General features: G+C 42.8%; 1 protein-coding gene and 1 long non-coding RNA gene across 2 annotated transcripts in view; one reads left to right on the forward strand and one right to left on the reverse strand.

The window, feature by feature from the left end:
• Positions 1-708: 708 nt before the first annotated feature.
• The window catches only part of RGSL1 (regulator of G protein signaling like 1), a 36,584-nt gene continuing 19,604 nt past the window's right edge, over positions 709-17,688 (reverse strand). The window contains exons 14-21 of the mRNA XM_020789736.3: positions 17,143-17,272; positions 13,586-13,766; positions 12,542-12,680; positions 10,904-11,028; positions 8,568-8,698; positions 5,143-5,238; positions 2,834-2,930; positions 709-1,462 (exon numbers count right to left, since the gene is read on the reverse strand). Coding sequence (XP_020645395.3) covers positions 1,423-1,462; positions 2,834-2,930; positions 5,143-5,238; positions 8,568-8,698; positions 10,904-11,028; positions 12,542-12,680; positions 13,586-13,766; positions 17,143-17,272 — 939 coding nt within the window. The 3' untranslated portion in view covers positions 709-1,422. The remainder of the gene's footprint in view (positions 1,463-2,833; positions 2,931-5,142; positions 5,239-8,567; positions 8,699-10,903; positions 11,029-12,541; positions 12,681-13,585; positions 13,767-17,142; positions 17,273-17,688) is intronic.
• Positions 2,928-5,523, forward strand: LOC144588869 (uncharacterized). Its single transcript, XR_013544607.1, has 2 exons — positions 2,928-3,185; positions 3,408-5,523. It is a non-coding gene; the product is annotated as an uncharacterized LOC144588869 (long non-coding RNA).

Consider the following 17,688-nt stretch of genomic DNA (forward strand, 5'->3'; position numbering starts at 1 on the left):
TATTTTATCACAGAAAAGAAAGAAATAAATGAGCACATTTCTATGTTCCTAGCACCAATTTGGTTCTTGTTCTGGAGTTACATACTGTATTAATTTGAAAGCTGTGCTACTTCTGAATTAGCAGAAACCATTGATGCTTTTGGATGTGAACCTTCTTCAATGTGTCAGTGATTTACTATTTCTTATGACTGGAACCACAACAAAAACATCCAGACAACTTGTTCCTGCTTTTAAAGCTTACTACAAGGAAATCTGCTGTTTCTTATCCACACCACGGGGTAGGTTGTGATCGGGTACACTTCAATGTATACATAATTGTCCACCCACTTCCACCTCTTTTCCCTCTCAAGTTGCATACACTTTGATACGCACCTTAAGGGAAAAAAAGAATCCTGGATTCAAAATACAGTGGTGCCTCGCTTAACGAGTGCACCGCTTAACGAAAAATCCGTATAGCGATCCCTTTTTGGGGATCGCTATACGGATCAGCCCCAATTGCCGCACTCGCTTTGCGACGATTGGGGCTCCGGCGGCCATTTTGGAGCCGCCGAACAGCTGATCGGCGGCTCCAAAATGGCTGCCGGATGACCCGAAATGGCCCCTATCAGCGTTTTCGCGCCCTCCCCTTGCTTAGGGAGGTCGCGAAAACGCTGCGGGGGGGCATTTCGGGCCATCCGCGGCCATTATAAAATGGCCGCCGCAGCGAAAAGATCGCTGGAGGGGGTAAGTTTAGACACTTATTGGAACGCATTAAACTAAGTTTAATGCGTTCCAATAGGTTTTCCTGCCCCGCACAGCGATGTTTTCGTATAGCGAAGGTTAATCCGGAACGGATTAACCTCGCTATACGGGGCACCACTGTACTAAAGTTTTTCATTTTAAAAATTTCTCAGCCCATTGCCCTAATTTAGCACCATACTGTTGTCATGGCTTGGATCAGGTGTTCCCTATACCTGTATTGGCATGTTGAGTGGGGAGAGTGCACAGAAAGTGCATAGAAATCACATCACTCCCCTGCTACAGCAGCTCTGCTGGCTGCCCATCCATTTCTGGGCATGATTCAAAGTGCTAGTTTTAATCTATAAAGCATTGAATGCCTTTGGGTCCAAGCTATTGATCCTTGCTATGCTTCATACAGATATCTACACAAAGCACACAGAAACATCTTATCCCTTCTACTAAAATACAAAACTTCTTCATATTGAAGGTTTATTTTCTCTCTTTTCTGTTTGTTTAGGGACATCTATTGCAGGGAACAGAAAACATCACGCAAGAGAGATGATACTGCAGGAAGTCTCTCTCACTTTACCTGTTACAACCCATGTGACTTTCTGGAGTTTTAGCAAAGGGCCCCAGTCCTGACCTGCCACAGAGTTTCATCATCCAGTGGGAAAAGACTGCTGGCATAATCATTGTGGTTGGTCATGGTACTTTTTTGGGAAAATCTTGACTTGTTGACAACCTGTGTAGGAAAAATCAGAACAATATTTAATATTTCCTAGCCAAAATATACGACCCTGCACCCCCCTCTGTGCACGTGCAGTGCTCGTGAGGGTATGCAGCTGGAATAGAAGAGCATGAGCGCACCAGCGCTCTTTGTAGCTCATGCGTCGCAAAAAGCTGGACAATGTTCTTGAGAGAAGCAGATGAAGATTGCAAATAACACAAACCCACTTTGCTCTTAAGAAATCCTATGAATATTTGTGTTTCTTGACCCTCATGCCTCACAGGAAGATGTTTTAGTTCCTCAGAGTTAGATTTTTTTTTTACAGAAGCCGCAAAGAAACAGACCTAGAACATAGGCATTAATTGCTTGCACAGTTGTAAACAATCACTTTAGGGCCAGTCATCCCCTCAGTCATGTCTGTGGTGGGAAAAAACATTAAGGAGGCAGATACTTTTCTAAGATAATTTGGAAAAAGCTGAGATAAAATGTAATAAAACATAGCAAAGTTTCCAAGAAATATGTGGTGCATTGCTTGAAATCTGGTCTGCACAAAATGAGAGAACAGCTTTCAACTTCTTCACCTATTGGTGTGTCTTCTAAGCAGTAATGACCTCTTCCCATCTCCCACCCATGCTGGAGGAGTTGGCCATCCTTCATCTAAGAGCAGCACTGAAGCAAAGCCTGCTCATGTACATTGACGGTGTTGTTTTAATATTACAGGTGTGGCACAATGAACATAAAAGGCCATCAGATATAGACTATCAAAGGTACATCAGCATCGCACCATGATAATAACATGATTGTATTTGCAGAGTGGGCATTTATGCGCTATACACGGAAACCAGTTTGAATTCAGCTTGATACTTGTGGCATCTCTGAAAGAATCTTTAAAATGGCAGCTTTCTTAAAATGCCAAGAATTCTTTGTTTGCAGACTTTTTGTAGGCCTAGGGCTGTATTTCATATGTGTTCAACTTCAGCTCCTATAATCCCCAACCAGCATGGCTATTGGTCATGGTAGTCCAATACACCTGAAGGACTCCTGGTGGAAGAAGAGTTCCTAAGATTTCGTGGCAGGAAGTCACAGCCTTTAAAAAGGCTTGGAAGAATTTTGCAAATATAACGTTGATACGCTGTGGGGCATTTCAGAATAAAGAGAAACAGCCCAGGCAAGGTTCCCTCTTTTTGCCATATTACAGTCATGGGGGTGAGAGAACTGCTCCACATTCATTTACTTCACACATATACTATCTCTGTTTGCACCCCATATGCCCTCAGTTCAAGTCTGTACCAGAGACAAATTTATTTATTTTATTCATTTGTTTGTTTTATTTATAGGCTGCCTTTCTCCCAATAAGGGGACCCAACTTGTTTCACAGATACCTACCGTCTTTGTGACACATGGAGCGCTGAAGAAGACTTTCCGAAAGATATACTTGCATATGAGGAAGACTTTTGGAAAGGGGCCAGACTTCCAAATGAAGCTGAGGAGGGGAAAGGGGGAAAGAAAAGAGAGACGTTATACCTCTTCCATACCCCACAATTGAGACATCAGTAAATTTACTTCCTCCTTCCCTGTTAAAGAAGGTGCTGTTTAGGTCATCTCCAACTACTTGGGTTCCCTGCAATTCTTCAGGGTGCTGTGGATCACACAATTGGGTCTTGTGCCTGCGCAGAGCCTGTTCTGGAACATTCCCTAGAAGGACTGGGTGAAAGCCCCACCCACACCCTCCATTCATGTATGTACCAGTGTGCCCAGACAATTTCCTTTAGTTCCTTTCTTGCCATCATTGGAGCAACATGTTAGGAGCAATCTCTGCTGAGCCTTCCACTTTTCCTTCTTCTTCGTTGTTCATCTTTTCATCATTGTTCTTGTTCTTTGTTGACCTTCACTTTCCTTCCCTTGCTTATTTATTTTTAAAATGTTTTCCCCTTCTCATTTCTCTCTCTTTTTTTCACAGTGAGCTTCACCTGATCACATGGCCTCTACGGCCTTATTCAAGACATGCATCTCCTGGGACAGGAGCATCACATTGATTGATCAGCGTACCCGCTGCCTTTTTTTGGTTAAGGGAAATCCATCTGGCCTAACGTTGTCATATCTACAAGAGTCTTACCAAGCAGGTCCTGCGCCTCAGAAATCAAAGCTCAGTTTTTTTCCCCTTTGGGAACAGTCCCTCAAGACAGCAGAACAGGTGGCTCAGAATCTTCCCTTATACATAAGAAAGCAACCAGAACTTCTCTTCCAGACTGGTATCGACAAGAGGAATCTTTTTCATTGATACCAACCATGGAGGCACACCACCAGTATCAAGAGCTCCATGGGTAACTACAATGGCATCTTCAGATTCCCCTGCTGTGCAGAATTCTCCTCCGCCTACATGGGAAGAACTCCATCTGCACCTAGATATGAGAAGCCCCTCCCAAAGTGCCCTTCTAGTCTAGCACCCTCAGAGGCATCTAAGACTAAGAAGTCTAGAGTTTAAAAGGTAGATACACGTGCTAAACATCCAACTTTGTCTCCAGTGTCAACCATTCCATCCTCGTCAGCAACAGGTATGGACCTATTCAATTAGTTTCTGCCCGCATTATCCACCAATGTGCAGGTCAATTAAGCTCCTTTGCCTGCTTCAGTATCAACTGCAGTGCTCAACTCAACCACTCCATTATCTCTTCCTCTACCATCAACACTCATCTGGGATTTCTACTGATTTTCCTGGTACCAACCATTGATCTGGACCCATCTTCATCTCTTCTACTCAATCTGGAATCAACACCTCTGGTTTTGCTGACCACAAGCTCCTTTAATCCTCCATCCAGCATATCCAGTGGCCATGCTAGCTGGGGGAGTCTTGGAACTCTAGTCCAGAAAAGTAAGTTTTCCAGCCTCTGGGTAGAAGCATTGTGACCATCCAATTTCCAAATCAAGTCTCTACATCTTTCTGGCCTTGTTCTCTGTTGGGTCTCAGAAGGCTCTGCCTCATGCTTACTGGCCTGTTCTGGCCTGACTGGCACTTAGAGGAATTACAGCAAGAACCCTGATAAATCAAACCAGGATTCAAAGTCAAAGCCTCCCTAGCAATGGTGCTGGATAGCTATCCAGATTGCTCTCCATCCCTGCCCCCTGCTTAATTGACCGGATTGCCAATACAGGCTGCTCTCTGGAGCACCAGTCTTGGCTTAGTTGCCTGGAGTGCCTGGGGTGTCATGTAATAAACACAGCTGGATTTACACTTGGAAGTTCCACTGCCTATCTGTGGGGTTTTGCCTACAACTCGTCCTGACATTAAACCTCTTGAGAGTATGGGCCAAACTGCATGACACAAATACACTTGCTGTGACAATCACAGATCCTTCAGCACTTGAGGGATCAGTTCTGCTATTTGAGCCTGCGCATCACAACACATAAATCTCTTAACAGTCCAACCTGTTATTTTGGATCAGATTGGAAGTGGTTGAGATATGTTCTGCTGTGCTGGTGATCATATAATTTAATAGCTTACTTTCTTTTTATCATCTTAAGAACTGCAGTATGACCACAAGACCCTTGCAAAGATGGGGCCCATGTTAAAATGATTAACCATGGAACGGGGATAGAAAAAGAGGGTGACTAGGCTTGTGTTGGAGGCTTCCATATAACCAGGATCAGTCCAGTTCATAGGTCACTGTGTCCTTTCCTACTGCATTATAACTTACATTTCTCGCCAAGTGTTTCCTCTGTTTCCTCCTTGGGCTGAGGCAATAGGAGCTGGATTCCTTTGAGGATTGTATATCTGATGATTGGATGATCTTCTGATTAAAAAAAAAAAAATAAATCTGAATATAATGCTTGCCAATCTCAATATTCAGTCTTCTCCAAAACAGCTACAACATTGCCACCAATAAAAGGATGGTTAAAAGATGAAGTGCTACAGAATATTGCTAAACTGTTCTGAAAAGAGTTCAGGTTTGAAGTCATCCAAAAATGAAGTATTACAATAGACTATTTGAGAAATCCTTATAAGCCAAATATGTTAAATGGTTGACATTTTCAAAGTCGGACATTGTGTAGCCTGCATGATTAAATTGTAAACTGCCTGGAGAGTGTATGAGGTGGTATATAAGGCTGAGATATATATTTTTGAAAAAATTCTTTTCAGACATTGGTCAGCTAAAAATTCATCTCCTGGATACAAGCTAGACTATTATTAAGATACATCTGCATGTATTACATGTCAAAGGACTTGAAAAGTGTACAGCATTTAAAACAGTGTGCTTCTAAAGTTCCCAGAAAGTCTGAAACAAGTCAAAAGGACAACATTGCCCCCTTGGGGCTTCTTGGAGGAAGAGCTGATTTTCCATATTTGTTTCATCCTGTTTTTCCAAAGGAACAACTAGAGATGGGCATGAACCAAAAAATGAACCAGGGGTTCGTGGAAAATCAGTGATTCATTGGTTTGGGTAAGTTCTGGTTTGTGCCAGCTGGTGAACCTGAACCAACCTGAACCATGAACTTTTAAAGTAATTCCCCGAACTTCCTGGTCCGTTCCTCCCACCTCCTCCCCATTGCTCCCCTACCCCCCTTCCCACTGCCCCCACTACCTCCCTACTCTTTGCTGCCACCTCCTCCTCCACCTCTGCCACCACTATCTTGGGAGGCAGCCTGTCTTTTTGTTTGTTTTTGTTTTGTTTTTGTTTTCTTGAGAGGCATTCCAGCTGGCTCCCACAAGCCGGCTGCCAGGCACGCTCTCTCTCTCTCTTTTAAGGGCAGCAGGACTTCCTTTCCTTTCCTTCCTTTCCCTTTCTCTTTTCCCATTCGGGAGGAGGCTGGCAGGCTGGGCTGCATCTGTGCGTCGGCCTGCTTGTCTAAAAACAAAAAAAAAAAGACAGAGAAGAGAAAGCCTGGCCAGGGCAGGCTGCCTCTCAAGATGGCGGTAGTGGTGGTGGCAGCAAAAGGTAGGGGAATGTGACAAGGGCAGTGGGAAGGGGGGTTTAGTTCCCCCCACCCCACGGGCATGAACTTTTAATAAAAAAGAACCAGTTCGTAGTCCATTTTTTAAAACCTTCTGATGGTTCATCGTTTGCAGGTAGCCATGAACCATCTCTAATAAATAAATAAATCAAATTGGAAGATATCTTTTCTGGGAATACATCTGAGGGATTTTAAGAGATGCAAAAATTGTTATAGTGAAGCCAGCGTTTTTTATGTGTCGGTGCCTTGCATCCACTTCTTTATGTTCACCAGATTATGTTCACCATTAAAAGGCCATCAGGGATAGGCAAAGGAATATAGTCTAATTTCTAAACATAATGTAATATGTCATATGCTGTCTTAAGAATGTTGCTCATTGCAATTTGCAGTTGGTATACAACCAGAAAGCAATGATATATAACCAAAAACAATTGTTTCTCAGGGTACTAGTTCCTGGTTGCAGAAAGATGACAGATAGGAGCAAAAAAATTACAAAAGACTGGAAACAAGACCCTGATTTTAAAACAACAACAATTTAAGCTTGCTTATTCATGCTTGCTATGTCTTTAGAATCTTCTTAGGCATTGTTCTTGGGGCCCTGCCAAAAGGAGGGGCTTTTTGGTAGCAGCACCCCACCTTCCTGTTCTTATAGCCATATCAGAAGCAGACCAGGGAAATCCACTCAGACATTTTAAATAACTCTAACATGGTAACTCAGCTTTTAAAAATGTGTTTTAACTCTGCAGGAAGGGGAAATCTACATGGATACACCTGAACAATAGAATACAGATTTTTGCAGAGTGCTTCTGCCGACATGTCCAGGCTGAGATAAACAGCCAGAGACATAATTCACCATGTAATCAGAGCAATAAAGAAAGTGATGCCACCCCAAGCCTGAAAAACAATCCCAACATCATTTGTCAAGAGGCTGCCAAAGGCAGAACTATAGTCCTCACAAACATCTTGGAAACTCAGAGAGTTATCTAGTGCGCCGTTTTACAGGCTCCTATCCACAAGCCCTACTGATGAATACCAGAAAGAGCTACACAAGCTAACGAAATAACTCCCCAGAGATATATGGAACCAAATCATACAGATATATCACAGCAGTTTGGACCCAGTATCTTCTGTCTACTACTCAAAATACAGACAAAATACACTGTGCTCATCCCAGGGTTTCATTGTTGCAGTATGTGTTTCTAGAGACTCAGGTCTTCATACCACTTGCAACCAATACTTCAAGCTACATGAAAATATCCTGAAGAAGCGGCATTCACCACTTCCTGGAAAATGGTATTCTAGCTACTATGGATAGTAGGGTAGAAACAGGTCACGTCTGCAGATCCAGGACTATCTGGCCCACCCTGGAATTTGTTCCCTTCAATAAATGTTTCTTGACACACACACCCAATAGCAAACAATACCCCAGAACCTTCCATGGGGCACATTTTGCCTTTCTAAGTTTGTGTTAGGGCACAAAATGATTTTTGCCTTTTCCGCCTAGTTATTTATGTGCTGCTATTTATGGCTGAAATCCTTCTGATGTTCAATGTAAAGGTTGTTACTTGCCACTGCTAGTTCCTACTAATGTACAATCAGATGGTTGCTTAAGCATGCAACTGTGATGCACTCCAGCACCTTATAAACTGCCTGCAACTCGTATGCATGCCTTACATGACCACCAATAGGATTCTTGCCTGTAGCTATATATAATTGGGAATTATTCCATTGGAAATATTATTAAGATATTTACAATAAATTGTCAGAAGGTGAGAGAGATTCTTTATTACCCATCTCTTAACTGTAGCAACAAAGATAAGGCTGTCAAAATGATAAAACTGAATATAATTTCATTGAGTATAGAACAGTGACTTGCCTCTGCAGTTGCAAGAAAAGAGACGCATATTGCTACCATTCAGAGAGAATAATAAGACTAGCAGAATGGCGGACTGAAAACTAAATACTGTAGTTCAGCTATATGGGTTCAACAACAGAAGTGTTCCAAATATTTTGAATTTTTGTATAATGTGTCATACAATGTTAAGAGATGCTAATTATTGTGAATTATTGGGATGTATGTGTACACATGCACAGACATGAAACACTTGGGTGTAATGTGTGTATGATAAAATGCAATCAACAGAGCATGGAAACACCACACCTTGCTTACCTCCACTGTAACCACTGAGTTTCCTGCTTGGCTTTTTTGAGGGAAGTTGTAGTGTTGGTGATGATGGAGAAAGGACCACCTTTTCTGACTTAATTTTTTTGAAGCCCCTCATCACCTTCCAATGGCAGTACCTGCAAGGTAAATGTGTTTTTCATTGACAAAACCAAGGTCAACAGACTTAATCAAGTGTTGTTGGTGGCAGGGACAGTCTCAAGGGATGGGCTGCACCAGCTGGCCAGATGGGTCTTCACACTCCTGCTGAGCCGCCATACATAGCTGGTGGATGGCTCACTGCACAGTGACCAGTGCAGGTCTGGAGTGAGAGACTGAACATAGTTGAACACAAAGAACTGCACCAAGATCATGTGGATTCACACATTTTTGGTAGTGTGATATGTACAATGCCTGAAAGATTTTGCTCTGTCTGTGCAACCCTGTCATTACAGAGGCATTGTTACAAATGGAGAAATGTGCAAAACCTGCACAAGCAACTACCTGCCTAAGGAGGTAGTTGTCATGGATTGGTTTATGTGGATTAAATCTTGTACTGAAGATGGGATATGTAGTAGTGAACAATGTAAAAAGGATTCCATATTGGTTCTCTGTATAAATGATTCTGCATGCTGACAGTGTATTTTCCGGAGAGTGCGGGAATGTTTTCTTGTAGGCCTGAAGAGAACATTTCTAGATAAGAAGACTGGGCATTTGTTATGGCGGAGCTGCACATGTGTTAAGGACAACAACACCTGTTCCCATGAGAAGAGAAGAAAGAAGATGAGGAGGAACTGTTTACCTGACCTCGTGCCTTGATTGGATGACAGTGTGAGAGACAAAGAAGAAGAGGGGTTCCAGCGAAGCTTGAAAAAGGAACTTTTACTATGGACAATATTCATTCATTCATTCATTCATTCATTCATTCATTCATTCTTTCTTTCTTTCTTTCTTTCTTTCTTTCTTTCTTTCTTTCTTTCTTTCTTTCTTTCTTTCTTTCTTTCTGGACTACTGTTTTTCTAGGTCTTTTTGCCTGCTGGGCAGTGCAGGTAAAGGACTGATAGAGACGTAGGGAGAAAGGGGGGCTTTGTGCCTCTTGCCTACCCTAATAGAGCTTTTTTTAAAGATTTTTAGTCTTTTTGGATTTAAAAAGAATTGTTACTTCATTTCTATTTTGTATGAAGCCTTGAAAATGGTAATATTCTTGCTTATGCATTAAAGTGACTTTATTTTGTAAATCTTTATATCTTTTTAAATAAAATAATAATATAAAAATCAATTGGCTTCTTGAACAGTATAGCTGTCTTAGTATTACCCTGAGGGGGAAATTTTGGCCACATTTACGCTACTGAGTCCTATCCTGTTGAGCACAGTGAGTCTAAAGACTACATAGCTCGTGTGTTTTTATTTTTTGGAATTTTCTAAGGTTGCTGAAGTATCTTTTTAGGGCAGACTTGTAAGCAGAAGGTTTGGGGCGGCCCTTGGCTGAGGTTACCAGGACTCAACTCAGCTGAATGAGGGGGCACAGGCTTCTAATTACTCTCTGTCCGAACGGTCAAGCAACTCTTAGGAGAGCTGATCGCTCACAGGGGGCAGCAGAAGTAGAAACAGGTAATTGATGTTGTCCCTCTTGTCTTCTGATCTATTGCTACACTGCCCATACTGACACTGATAGATAAGTTATGTGCTCACATGTGCATTGGCATGCTTCCTTTTGCCATAAGGTCTTATGTTATGTCCCTGTCAGTCAATCATCTATATACAATGAGCCCACTAAGGCACCAGTGACAGTCTTTCTTCATCAGGGCTCAAAGAATAGAAACTGATTGGAAACCTCCAGTTAGTGAACCTGCAACTACCCTCAGCAGGAGTCATGGTTCCCAAAGGCAGCCAAGTGACATGGTAAACCTCACAAGCACCTCTCTCCACCCCAGCAATAAAAATACAAAAACAAACACTTAACCGTTTGTGTGCTTTCGTGATCCCCAAAATCTGGTTATGGGAGCTGCCTTGCATTGCCTAACAGTAGGGACAACACTGTCAGCCTGCAAAGACTTCAGCCCTGAATCAGTGGATCTGTTTATGATCTTTATCCACACACATGGACTTCCTCCATGATCAGGGCAGTTGTGCAGAAACAAAAGGACGAACAGGTAACAGTCCCACTGATACTGTTTTAACACAATGCTGTTGGGTTTCCATTTTGCCAGTTCAGGCTTTGGATTGGATAACTATGCTGATGATTTGCATTTGAGGACTAACTTTTCGTTGGGGAATATTAATTTTTCATTTAGTAAATGAATGGCTGATGAAATTTTTAAAAAGCAGAGAGGAGCGATACTTACTTCTTCCAGAAGTGTAATAAAATCGGGAAGATAGAGATGATGGCAACATGATAAAGGGTCCTGTTCAGCACACCTTCAGCAATTTGACTCCGGATTTGAGCCACCTGTGCATCTGTGAGGTTGACCTGGCCGTGGAAAAGAAGCCAGAATGTTCAGTGGGTGGCACAAGTGCAAACATCCATCAGGGCACACAAACAAAGACAAATGTTTCAAAGAACAAGTGATTTGGCAGGCTGTCTGGTCACTAAGATCCTATCTCTAAAACAAAAGGCTGAATAGAAGCCTGAAGCCTGCATGTGGAACTGTCTATGGAGAGGATAGAGGCACCTTTGCAGGTAATTGGTCCCAAAGGAAGGAAGGAAGGTAGGTAGGTAAAGGTTCCCCTTGAAATTTAGTCCAGTCGTGTCCAACTCTAGGGGGCAGTGCTCATCCCTGTCTCCAAGCCGTAGAGCCAGTGTTTGTCCATAGACAGTTTCCGTGGTCACGTGGCAGTGCGACTAGACACGGAACACCGTTACCTTCTCACCGTGGTGGTACCTATTTATCTACTCACATTTACATGCTTTCGAACTGCTAGGTTGGCAGGAGAGATAGATAGATGCACTCTCATTCCTCAGATGCATTGTGATTGCAATCCATGGAAGCTTGTGCCAAATAGGATGCTGAAAGACTCATGGGCCACGATGACCCTGTTCCGTTATGCAAAGTGTGGAAGGATGATTTCATAAGCATTCCCAATGCTCCCGCATGCCCAGTTTTGCACTGATTGCCAGACTGGCTGTGCAACCAAGCAAGTGCTTGGTCATGCAGTGGGGTTTGCCACAGCAGGGAGAAGTTTCAGTGATTTCCCTTACCAAGACACTAGCCTCCTTGGTTTTGCTGTGATTGTTATCTGCTGTGTTGTTCTAATATTTTTAGCAGCTGTAGATCAATCATAGATTGAATTGTTTAATCAATGCAGATGAAAACTGCTCTCCCAAACCCACTGAAAAAAACCCACCCCTGCTTTAAACCAATATGTTTTACCTCTTACAATAAAAAAAATAAAAATGGGCGCTCAAGTCAATTCTGACATTCGGTGACTCTTTTCAGGGTTCTCTAGGTAGAGACTACACAGAAGTGGTTTACCATTCCTATCTTCTGGGGGCATCCTGGGACTGTGCAGCTTGCCCACAGGCTGGCTCTTTTCACAGGAGGCGCAGTGGGGTATTGAACTCCCAACCTTTAGCTCCACAGCCAGATACCTAAACCGCCAAGCTTTATAACAATAATCAGACAGTGCTTAAGGCCACTAGATACCCCTTACATCTTAATTGCTTACATCCAATCTGATACACAAGGGTGCATGCATTTATTTGGGAGGAGGGGAACGGCTGCTTCCCTGGGCTCCCAATGTTGTTTCTGTCAGCGAATGTTATAAACATCACTGTCCCTGTGCAGGCAGTGAGGGGTGAAATCTGAAAGAACATGAATGCCTGCTACTTTCCACCATTTTGAGATGGCAGAGAGTTCCTCCCTACCCTCAGTGAACGCATGTATTTTTGAGGCTGCAGCCAGAAGGTCCCAGCGGACTCTACTTTGTTGCCTTGAAGAGAGCATATTGGCCCACTGTCACTGGCCCTGCTGCCCCACGCTTACCCTCAGTTTAGGTGGGATGTCTGAATTCAAAAACAGTTTGTTGATGGTGGCCACTTTGCTCTTCAGAAAGGCAATATCTTTCTCTGTATACAATCCCAGGGTGGTCAGCACCACCACTGAGTCAGCCAGGTGGAAAAACCTGTAATAAGAGCAAGAACTAATAAGAAAGTCCGGGTGATAGAGAGGAAAACTCAGTCACAAAACCTGAGGCTGGATAACATTGTTGTCAGAGACAGCTAAATTCAGATTGAACAATGCATCACACCCTCCTCTAGGCATTTCAGTGCTGATAATTGAAAAACAACCACATACTGGTCCCATACTGGTTCTTATCAGTCATGTAGACTTGAGGCCAACCCAAGCAGGCAGAAGCTCCTCCCAGTTAATGATGTAAACCACCATTATATACTCATTGTTCTCAGCTTTAAATATTGTCTTTCAATGATGAAAGCTGCCTTGGGTCCTTTTATAAGGAGAAAGGCGGGCTAAAAGTATTTTTAAATATATAAAGTACTGCAAAGAGCCTGGAAAGTGGAACACTCACTAGAAACTGACTGTAGGTAGCCAGCCGACGGACTGCACTGAGTGAAAACACCATGTTCCACCCAGCCTGGTTTCTGGAGTTCAGAAAGCTTACTTCTTCGGATTACAGCTTCTAAAAATCCCCAGGCAACATGGCGCTCAGTAATCTATGAGATGGCCATCTACAGAGCTACTTCCAGAACAAGAGGTAGGGCTGCCATTTCATCTGCTGGGGGCCAAACCAGAGTGGATAGAAGATGTTGCCATCTTGGATAATATTAATTATAATAATTATGTTAGTTATTTTTCTACATTGTTTTAATGTGTTTTAATGTTTGTAAGCCGCCCCGAGTAGACGTTGTCTAGAGGGGCGGGGTAGAAATTGAATAAATAAATAAATAAATAAATAAATAAATAAATAAATAAATAAATAAATAAACAAGTCATTTGGGGACCTACTCCTGTGATACAAGAACACTGATTGGCATAGACTAGAGGGAGAAAGAACAGAGGCTCACTCACTTCTCCACCTCTAGGTAAAAATAGAGGTCATTGACCAGGAAGTTGACAGAGATGATACGGTTGCCAAATATCTTGCGTTTCACTTGCACCACTTCAACATCCTCTGAAATACCTGAAAGTGCACCAGAACGCCCACTGGGTCCACTAACGCTCATACGTGTTGGGCCCTGGACTGGCAGATCTGAAAAGAGAAAAGGGAGAAACTCTAAACGTGCTGTCCTCTGAAGATGCCAGCCACAGAGACTGGCAAAACGTTAGGAAGAACAACCTTCAGAACACAGCCAAAGAGCCCGAAAAACCCACAACAACCATCTACAGTAAATGTATCAATGTCTATAAATATCTGTTGGTTGCCAGAGGTCATTCATAAATGCAATTCATAGATTCAGTACAGGAAGGCACAGGATACATTTAGCTGAGACAACAAAGTCTCAGAGAAAAACTAGACAAGACTCCAGCTTTGAAATTACGAGCTAAAATACTATCTCTGAAGCAAGGCATTCTTCAAAGCTGCTATATTAGCACAATCTACATACAAACATCATTGTTTGCCTGATGACCAATCACCAAACAACAGCAAACTAATTTGCAGCTTGCAAGGCTGCTAATTTTCACTGGAGGATTATTTATTTATTTATTTATTTATTTATTTATTTATTTATTTATTTATTTATTTATTTGATTGATTGATTGATTGATTGATTGATTGATTGATTGATTGATTGATTGATTGATTGATTGATTGATTGATTGATTGATTGATTGATTGATTCATTGATTTCTATACTGCCCATCTGGCAACCCAGGCCACTTTGGGTGGTTTACATAGTATAATGAAATGTTCTTACTAAGGCAGCTATGCTTCTAATTGCAAAGCTGCTACCTCATCTAGTTCAGCCTTTTACTGTTCTGTACTGAAATATCCTGGAAAAATTCATTACATCCCAGCTAATAATATCAGGCACCAATGTCTGTAGATACATTACTTTAGCTAACGGGGGGGGGGGGGGGAGTCTGTGCATCTTATGGAACGAAGCTGGTGATTTCGCTCCCACTGGCCCCGTGGGGGGGGGGAGCCTCCCAAGGGTCTGAGTCTGCCTTCCAGGACCCTTGGGAGGCTCACCCCACCGCCCATGGGGCCAGCGGGGGCAAAATCACCAGCTTCCAGGACCTTTCTGAGCCTTCCCAAGCCTCAGAAAAGGTCCTGGAAGGTTGCGATTTCACCCCCCACTGGCCCCATGGGGGTGGGGGGAGCCTCCTAAGGGTCCTGGAACACACCCTAGGACCCTTTGGAGGCTCACCCTGCCCCCCTGTGGGGCCAGAGGGGGCGAAATCGCCACCTTCTGGTACTCTTTTGAGGCTTGGGAAGCTTCAGAAGAGTCCCTGAAGGTGGCAATTTTGCCCCCTCTGGCCCTTGGGGGGGCTGGGTGAGCCTCCAAAGGGTCCTAGGGTGTGTTCCAAAAGAGGGACCTCTCCATAAGGCTCACCAAATTTTTAGGAGAAGAAAACAGATTATTTTTTCCTGTTTTCTTCTCCCAAAATTTTGGTGCATCTTATGGAGAGAAAAATATGGTAAATGTTCTTTAAGCGGCACATCTGCTGTGAGGGCAGAGAAGAGCAAAGTAGGGGTATATCTCCCAACTTGGTTCCGTCCTGCACAAAAGTTAGAAAATGTGAACATTTTTATCCTTGCTGTGAAAGGGCAAGGGTTTTTTGTTGTTTGGATTTTTGTTTGCTTGAGATCAGTCTCAAAGAAATTGTATATGTTTTAGGACTCCCCCCCCAAAAAAAAAAAAAAATCTAAAAGGAACATTACCCTATTTGGCTTGCCTTGCATGAATTAAAGATACAGTAGCATTGGATGAGTTGTTTTCCTCTCTGATCAATCAGCCCATCCCCTTTTGTTTTTACTCTGTGTGTATCTGTGTGCATCCATGTTTCTCCTCACCAAAGGAAAAGGCAATGCTTTTGCACTGAGCCATTGCAAAATGTAGAAAACATGATGAAAATAGTGCTTGTTTGTCTTGTTCTCAACTATTGGGAGATTGAACAACCCTGGACAGGCTGTCTTGCTCTACTGAGAAGGTCCGTCTTGTTCAGAAGCAACAAAAGAGCAAAATACCAGTTTACTATTACAACTGTTTACACAGGACTCTATTTTGATTTAGGTGATTTTTGCTGACATGAACTGGATTAATGGTTTCTAGGCTTGGGGCTCCAGATGATTTTCTTTAGCCTTTCTCTAATAATAGAAAATGATTCCAAACTAGGCTTTTATTATATCCTGCCCCATGCACTACTTTGTTCTCTACTCAGAAGGCTTTTTTTCTTTTCCCCTAGATGGTGCTTTTCATTTCTTACTGGTTTGTAATCTGTTATAGGGGACATCTGTTAAAAAGAAAAAGATAAAAGAGCTGCATGGTGACTTCTAATTGTTAACATGAGAAGATCTCAGTCCGGACATGCCCAGAAAGAAGAGCCAGGGGGAAAAGGCAAAGCAGAAGGCGGGGTCTCTGCTTTGGGGAGATGGAAATGGTGGCTAAGGCAGCTCTACATATGCATCCTGAGAGAAGGAATTACAGGCATGAGCAAAAACAGGAGCGAATGGATGAAGAACCATGACAGAGCTTGCTGAGGACAGAAAAGTGGGAGCAGTGAAGCTGTGAGTAAGGAAATGGTATTGGAAAATAGGATGGTGGAAATCAGAGGATAAACTCTGAATGATCATATAGAGGCAATCCATTCACACCTCATTACACCTCTCTTGGCTTTCAGTGTTGAATATATATCACTTCGCGACTCTAAATTTCTCTTGCCTTTGGCTTCACTCTCAAGGACAGACTGAATTCTTAGTGATCAGATAAGGCTGGTTCTTTAATCCATGTAATCCAGTGGTTCCCAAACTTGGCTCCTCACATGTTCTTGGTTAGACATGGGATATTTGTCTTCCTATCCCTGGCAATATGAATACGAATACTGGCACCACAGGTGCCTGGGGAAAAACCAGCAGGTTCACTCGCTGTGCAGCACACATGGCCAGCATCATTCTTGTGCTAATAACCCAGCAGTGCTTCTCTGCCTCCCCACACAGCCAACTGCTCAACAGATAAGTGGGGAGAGTCAACATCCCGTCTCCTCACCAGAATGGTCAGCTGCGCTGGGAGGCGGGGAAGCACTGGCCAGGCTACTTCCGCGATTGGCTCAAGAAGAATAATGCCAGCTCCATGCATCACATGGTGAGCAATGACTGAATCTCACAGTTGAGGGGGGGGGGAGGGTCCAGTTTTCCCAGACACCTGCAGCGCCGATATTCGTATACCCAGGGATACGAATACAAATATCCCATGTCTATTCTTGTTTTACAATGGCCAGCAGAGCTAGTGATGAAGACTTCTGGTTTTGTCCAGTAATGTCTGGGGACCCAAGATTGGGAACCACTGATTTAATCTCAGACATGCTGACCTTCACTCTCCCTGCCTTAAATAAGAAAGGGGAGAAAATAAACCAAGGGAAGACTTCTGCTATGACCTTCCCCAAGATAAAAACTCAGGACATACTTTCCTTGTCATTTTTCAGTTCCCGGCGGAGGAACTCTTCAAAACGCTTGCGCTGTAATGCATAGCTCATTGCTTTGCGAAACCTGCAGACCATTTTAATAACTGCATCAAGTACGTGCCAGGTCCTTCTCTGTGGAAGAACACAACACAGTTTGTTCCTCGATGAGGAAAAATGAAACTTATCCACAAAGTCAATCAATTTCAAGCATATAATCTGAAAAGTTTTGAAAACCGGAATATTTGTTTCTCAAACCTTCCTATACTGGGGATGCAGCTGAGATTCTGTTTTGTTCTCTATGGCCTGGTACCAACAAAATATTCACAATCTTTCAAACATAGTAACAAGACCGGGAATACTTATAGGCTTGCTTGTTCTCCTTTCTATTCTCTTTTTGGAGCTAACTGCAAAGCAGCATTGTGGATGTACTGCTGGTAATAGAGTTAAGTTGAAGTAGAGTACACCTGGCAAATACATAAAATAAAATCTTTTCCTCTGCTACGCTTGTTTTCTTTTTACAAGGAGTCACCTCTTTTCTTTTTATTTAA

The sequence above is a fragment of the Pogona vitticeps genome, chromosome 4 (genome assembly GCF_051106095.1).
Source record: "Pogona vitticeps strain Pit_001003342236 chromosome 4, PviZW2.1, whole genome shotgun sequence".
In the NCBI taxonomy this organism is placed as follows: domain Eukaryota; kingdom Metazoa; phylum Chordata; class Lepidosauria; order Squamata; family Agamidae; genus Pogona; species Pogona vitticeps.